A 7,066-nucleotide genomic window follows, 5' to 3' on the forward strand; every position below is an offset into this window, starting at 1 on the left:
AAAAACTATTTCTTGAGACAAATCTTTTACTTTCCAAAATTCTCTTTCATTTATTATTGTAAATCATTTTTATAAGAGAATATTTTATTTGGGCTTTTACTTACTTTGATTTTTACATAAATCTTCAAATGCATACATTTTGTTTTGTGCAGAGTTTTTGAAACTATAACCCTAAATTCACCTATGCCTTATTGAAAATATTTTTTAGAGAAATATTTGGTTTATGGTTTAAATTTTTGAAATTTTCATGATACATATTATGTTCAACCCTTACTCTACTGAACACATTTCATATCATATTAGAATGCGTATATTGAACTACATTGTTGTACATCATCTGTTTAGTATAGAAACATTGTCTTTATACACAAATTTTATTGAATATCTGTTGTATTCCAGACGTGTGGTTGGAAGAGAGAGACTAATCCTATAAATAATCCCAAATTGGTTTAGGCGCCATTAGGAGAACTAGGAGATGCATCCTTCTGGGAAAGTATGAAATATTTGGTTTATGGTTTAAATTTTTGAAATTTTCATGATACATATTATGTTCAACCCTTACTCTACTGAACACATTTCATATCATATTAGAATGCGTATATTGAGCTACATTGTTGTACATCATCTGTTTAGTATAGAAACATTGTCTTTATACACAAATTTTATTGAATATCTGTTGTATTCCAGACGTGTGGTTGGAAGAGAGAGACTAATCCTATAAATAATCCCAAATTGGTTTAGGCGCCGTTAGGAGAACTAGGAGATGCATCCTTCTGGGAAAGTATGAAATATTTGGTTTATGGTTTAAATTTTTGAAATTTTCATGATACATATTATGTTCAACCCTTACTCTACTGAACACATTTCATATCATATTAGAATGCGTATATTGAGCTACATTGTTGTACATCATCTGTTTAGTATAGAAACACTGTCTTTATACACAAATTTTATTGAATATCTATTGTATTCTAGACGTGTGGTTGGAAGAGAGAGACTAATCCTATAAATAGTCCCAAATTGGATTAGGCGCTGTTAGGAGAACTAGGAGATGCATCCTTCTGGGAAAGTGTGTAAAGTGTTGGCTCTACCCGATAAGTGAACTGGGGAATGCCCACCCCGGAAAGACATTGTAAACGATTTCTACTTCACCTATAAGTGAGTAAGGTTAGAGGAATCCTTGGGGAGTATGCCTAAGGCGGGGACGTAGGCTGATTTGACTGAATCTCGATGACAAATATCGTATGTCACTCACTCACTCTCTCTCTCTCTCTCTCTCTCTCACTCTCACACACACACACACACACATTTAATTTTCGCACTTAAATTTCTATATGTATATGCTTATTTATTACTGTTATAATTATTTGCATGCACACATTTAAATTAAATGAAATATATTACACACGTGTATGTCTGCACTCACAGTTTAATTATTTTACATAAATGTTTGTTTAATAAATGTGATATGATATGTGGTAAATCGACGTAAATGTTTAATTTAGTCAAAATATTTTTAAAACCTAATTCACCCCCCCTCTTGGGATCACACAAATTCCAACAAGTTTTTTGTTTTTATAATATATATATATATATATATATATATACAAATATTTTGTAACAATATAATTATTTAAGTATTTTTTCTGAATAATTCATATTAATTGTTTTTTACAATTTTTATTTTTAAAAAATAATTTAATTATGTTGTCATGCTTATATCAACTAATTAATCTCGCCCAGCCATTGGGTGTTCAATTCACTTATAAGTTTCATTTTCACAATATATTGCAATCAATTGATCAATATTTCTAACTTAATTTATTAAATTAGTGTAGTCTTCTTAATTTATCTTACCAAAATTAAATAAAAGGGTAAAATTATCATTTTATTAAAAAAAATTAATTTTTTTCATTGAACTTTAATGGTTGACTAATAGTTAACTAATGATAGGTTTATTTGGTCAATAAAATGAAACCTCAAGGCCTTATGATAATTTTCAAAAGTTAAGGAGGTATAGTGTCATATTCTAAAAGGTAAGGATGTGTTGATGGATTTTACTCTTATGAAAAAGTTTATCCTAAATTTTTTTTAAAAATATACATATATAATTTTGGATTAGAATACATACTAGGAAGAAGGAACCTTAAATAAAATGGTTAATTAGGTGCTGCCCCCTCACCATAGGTGGTAGACAATGAGGGGGTCCCCCCAACACTACCAATTCCGCAGCCCTTATTGGACTCATGGATCATCTTCATCCCCTCATCCTCATTCGTCCCTTTCCATTTCTATCCTTGTCAATTCCCAATTTGCCATTCCATTCCAATTTTCAATTTTAAAATTTCTTCTGACTCTACTGAATTTATTTTTAAAAGACAGATTCTTCTCCTCTGCAGTCTCCATGTGCTCTCTCTGCTTTGCTCTGCTCCGCTCCGCTCCCCCTCAAAAGTCTTCTTCCCTCTTGTCGGATCCGTCCATTTATTTTCCCTCTCTCTATCTCTCTGTCCCAATCTCTAATTGAAGTCAAAACTTAAGTGGGTTTTATACTAATTTGAGGAGACTTTGAAAATGGCTTCTTACCCTCTTTGATTCCCTCTGTATCTCTTCCCTCTCTGTTATTTATCTCTGTTTCCATGTCTCCACACCTAGCATCAAGCATGTCCGATTCTTCTTCTTCCTCTTGGTTCTTCACCTACGCGAATAATCTCAAATTCTTCTCTCTGGTCAGGCGGTTCCTGCACAAGAAGGCCGCCGGCAAGCGCTGCGGGCCGTCCGATCGAATCGGCAAACCAAGGACGATCAAATTTGAAACGGAGAAACCCGGGGGAGGAGAGATGGGGAGAGGGAGTGATCGAGAAGATGGGACTGCGATGCAGAGGTCGGTGAAGAGGCTTCACTTCGGAAGTAATTGGGAAGAGAAGGAGACGGCGGCGGAGGAGATAAAGCGATTCGCCAGAGAAGACGTGAAGAAGAGGAAATTGCTGGCGGAGCTGGGCGTTATTCCGGCTTTGGTAGCGATGGTGGATTCGGAGGTGCTTTCTCGCCGGCGACTGGCGGTCCAGGCGCTCATCGAGCTCGCTAATGGCTCTTTCACGTAAGTTTAGACTGTTTCATTCGCTGCTTTAGTTTTTAAACTTCTTATTTCGCTTGTCTTTTGCCATTTAAGATTGAATTTTAAGCATTAAAGCCATGTTTGTCCCCCAAAAAGAAAAATGTTAATCAGAACAATCTTTTTTTTTTTTGGTTGCTAAAAATCAATTATATGAACAAAAAATTAAAATTAAAATTCAGCAAGGTTTTTCAGTAGAAGATTAATCATGTGGATTTGGGTTTTAGAACAAGGGCTTTGGTCATTTTGCTTTCAAAGTTTAAAATTTAATGGTACCTCGGATCAATAATTTTATTTAGGGAAAGAAAAAAAATAAAATAAAAGAGAAATTCATCTTTTATTATATTTTTTTTGTAAATATTATTAAAAATAAAAAATTATTTCAATATAATCAGAAGTTCAAAATTTCACATATTAATAACAAGTAAAATTAAATTTTTATAATTAATTATATATTTATATTTATATTTTTTCCAATCAAATATGAAATATAAAACTCTTAGTATTTTTTTTAAAAAAAATAGTTTTCAAATTTCAAAACCAAAAAAAAAGTCATTGAGAAAATACTATTATTATTAATGGGATCATAAGCTTGAAATCAGGGGCCCCTTTGGGATTTGCAGAGACAAAATTAAACAAAAATAAAGAAAAAAGAGTGTAAAAATAGAAGAATGAATTAGCTAAAATCCAAACAGAGGGCTGAAAAGTGAAAGGCCACTTGTTTTTTTGTTCTCAGAAAAGTGCTTGCCCTGTCCTCATTTCCAAAAGTGCCCACTGCCCGCCCCTCCACTCATAAAACTCTCCCATGCCCACCACCACTCCGCCAATTACATCTGACCATTTAATTCAAATTAATTTCGGCATATTTACGTTCTCCCTCATACTGTGATTTCATACTGTGGAGCTACATGTCCCTAGGCAATTACTTAATGATATCAGAAATTTGTCCATATAAGATGCTAAAAGAAATTGCAAATTGAGTTCATTAATTTTTTTAGGGAACCATGCCCATTGTCAAGGTACAGCCCCCCAGAATTAATATACTTAATTTAGATTCCTTGAGATCTTCAAACTAGGTTTTAGTTTCCAATAACTCATCGACTCTCTCAGTCAAAAAATTCTTCTTTTACTCAGATGGTCAAGAGTAGTTTGGCTACCCTGTTGCTGTTGTCCGCAACTGTGGACTTCCACTGGTGCACAAATTTAGTTCCTTCGCATTATTGCAACTTGCTTTCCAGAGTCACATTTGACTTCATTCTCTAGTCTTCCACCAAACCAATTTTATTTCAAAGTTTGAATTCCTTTTCTTTTCTTGAAAAAATTGATAGTAGTAAGTGTTTTGAAGCTCATCGCTTAATAAGTGTGTGTCTAACTAATTAGATGAATGTTTTAGTGGGTTAGGTAGTGTATACTAGTCTACTAGGCACATCACCCGTTCATTAAAGAATTTCTTCTAGTCGAGATACTTTTCTGGACACAAGTTAGGGGCATGAAGCTCCTGATTTCCTCTTTCTCTTTTTCTTTTATTGCTCTGCGGTAGTTTTTTTTGCTTGTCTTCTTATTGGGTACATTCTATTTCCAGGAACAAGGCTGTTATGGTGGAAGCAGGAATCCTATCAAAACTGCCACACGACGCTACCGCTGGCGACGAAACGATCAATTGCGAATTCGCACGGCTCCTCCTCTCTCTATCTTCTCTGCCCAATGCCCAATTCCCTCTCCCTACATCCCAAATCCTCCCATTCCTCCTGGACATCCTCCACTCCACAGTCTCCACCTCCACCACCTTCGAAACCAAAGATGCATGCTTAGGCACCCTCTTCAATCTCTCCACCACGTTGCCTAATGCAGAGCTTTTGGTCTCCAGTGGCGCAGTACCCACTCTCCTAATGCTCTCCCCCGCAAAAGAAGCCTCAGAGAAAGCCCTCGCAACATTAGGGAACTTGGCGGTGACCATAATCGGGAAGAAGGCTATGGAAAATAGTGATATGGTTCCAGAGAGGTTGATAGAGATTATGACATGGGAGGAGAAACCCAAGTGCCAGGAACTATCTGCTTATATCTTGATGATTCTTGCTCACCGGAGCTCTGCACAGAGGAAGAAAATGGCAGAGTCCGGGATAGTCCCTGTCTTGCTTGAGGTGGCCCTTTTAGGGAGCCCTCTGGCCCAAAAGAGGGCACTAAAGTTGCTGCAATGGTTTAAAGATGAAAGGCAAATAAGGATCGGGGCACATTCGGGGCCACAGACGGGAAGAGTTGTTGCAATTGGGTCACCTTTAAGTCAGAAGGATACCCTCGAAGAGAAGAAGGTAATGAAGAATATGGTTAAACAGAGTCTTTATAAGAATTTGGAAGTGATCACTCGAAGAGCCAATGGTGCTAGGGATTGTTCTAAGTTTAAGAGCTTGGATATCAGTTCAAGCTCTAAGAGCTTGCCTTACTAGAGGCATGACTTATCACACCCATCTGAAAAATTTCCGGGCACTACCATTCATTTGCTGGATGGTGGTGACATGCTCGATACACATGCACTTGGCATCCAATACAAATGTGCACTCTTGGGCGGTGGCAAATGATAAGAAACAAGATGAAAGAAGCCTAGGAAAGAAATCAATGGACATCCTCCCATTGGAATTGCATCTCTGTGCGACTGCTTATCTTGGTTTTTTACATTGTGACACTTGACGTTTGTCGCTAGAAACGGGAAAACATTGAGAAATTCCCATAGATGCATTGATTTATAGTGGTTTCATACCACTGTTCATGTGTTGTATTTGAGTATATATTGTAAATAGTGCTCCTTTCTCAGTACCTACTACTTCAAATAATGAGTTATTCAATTCTTTTCCATTCTCATAAATTATCATAAGCATTTTTTATTTTCTTTAAGTTCTTTTAGTTTGACGTTAAAAAGAAAAGAGGGGGGGGGGGGGGGAGATAGAGAGAGAGAGATAGGTGATGGGGAAATGTAAGACTTGGATCAAATTTATAAAGTAAGTAGTGCCAAGGAAATTCTTAATCTTGTTTCATAAATTAATCAACTAACTAATTAATTTTCATACATTTGAAGTCCTAAGTTTAAATTCCATCCCACATTATGGCTAAGCCAAGGTCTTGGTGATTTGTGATTAATCAAGTCTTAGAGATTAATGTCATTAGAGCAACTGAAACATCTTTTTTTGTAGAAAGTCAAAGTGTATATAATCCCTAATAAAAATAATGCTCCTACACCATTGTTTTTGTTTTCATAGAGCTCAAAAGTATCTTCTTTATATTCGTGGTATGGACTCCAAGTTTATCTTTTGGTTGGAAGAAGAAATAAAAACAAGTAAGATAGCATGTTCGTAATCACCATAATATTATGATATTTTATATTTCATGAAGTTACTCATAATTTATAATTGTGGACTGGTAAGTTGGGCCACACTAGCCTTTAGGGGTATAAAATCAATTCATTAACCAGCCTAACTCCACTTTTCGTTGGTTAAGTCTATGGTTTGGGTTGATGTAGAATGGTTAACTTTTTATTTTATTTGTTTTTAAAACAATAGTGTTTGTAGCCCTTTAAATACTCGTCTAATTCATCGGAATAATGGGTCCGTCCCTTTATCCTTCTTCACTTGATGTTTTTATTCGCTTATTGTTCCTTGTCATTCAAAACAAAATGCAACCCAACCCAATCAAATATTCCCTTAAAGAGTTGAAATTTTTCTTTCCATTTTCCTTCCCCTTCCCCTTCCCATTTTGATTTTGATTTAAAAAAAAAAAAAAAAAACTTAACCCAAACCCCTTGGCATCTCAACACTCAACTCTAGCTGATGATGATCATAACAACTAGCTAGAAGTGTAGATCTCAGTGACAAATTTTCTCAGTAAAATACATGGAATAAGAAATTTAGAATTGATTTCCAATAACTCATAATAATGCCCTAAAGAGTTGCCTTTGCTTCAAGG

At 35.5% G+C, this 7,066-nt stretch overlaps 1 protein-coding gene across 1 annotated transcript; it reads left to right on the forward strand.

The window, feature by feature from the left end:
• The first annotated feature begins 2,285 nt into the window (after window positions 1-2,285).
• On the forward strand, window positions 2,286-5,972 carry LOC131143700 (U-box domain-containing protein 7). Its single transcript, XM_058091948.1, has 2 exons — window positions 2,286-3,097; window positions 4,695-5,972. Exons 1-2 carry the CDS (start codon window positions 2,637-2,639, stop codon window positions 5,554-5,556), a joined length of 1,323 nt encoding a protein of 440 aa, XP_057947931.1. The 5' UTR covers window positions 2,286-2,636; the 3' UTR covers window positions 5,557-5,972.
• The last annotated feature ends 1,094 nt before the right edge of the window (window positions 5,973-7,066 follow it).

The sequence above is a fragment of the Malania oleifera genome, chromosome 12, assembly GCF_029873635.1.
Source record: "Malania oleifera isolate guangnan ecotype guangnan chromosome 12, ASM2987363v1, whole genome shotgun sequence".
In the NCBI taxonomy this organism is placed as follows: Eukaryota; Viridiplantae; Streptophyta; class Magnoliopsida; order Santalales; family Ximeniaceae; genus Malania; species Malania oleifera.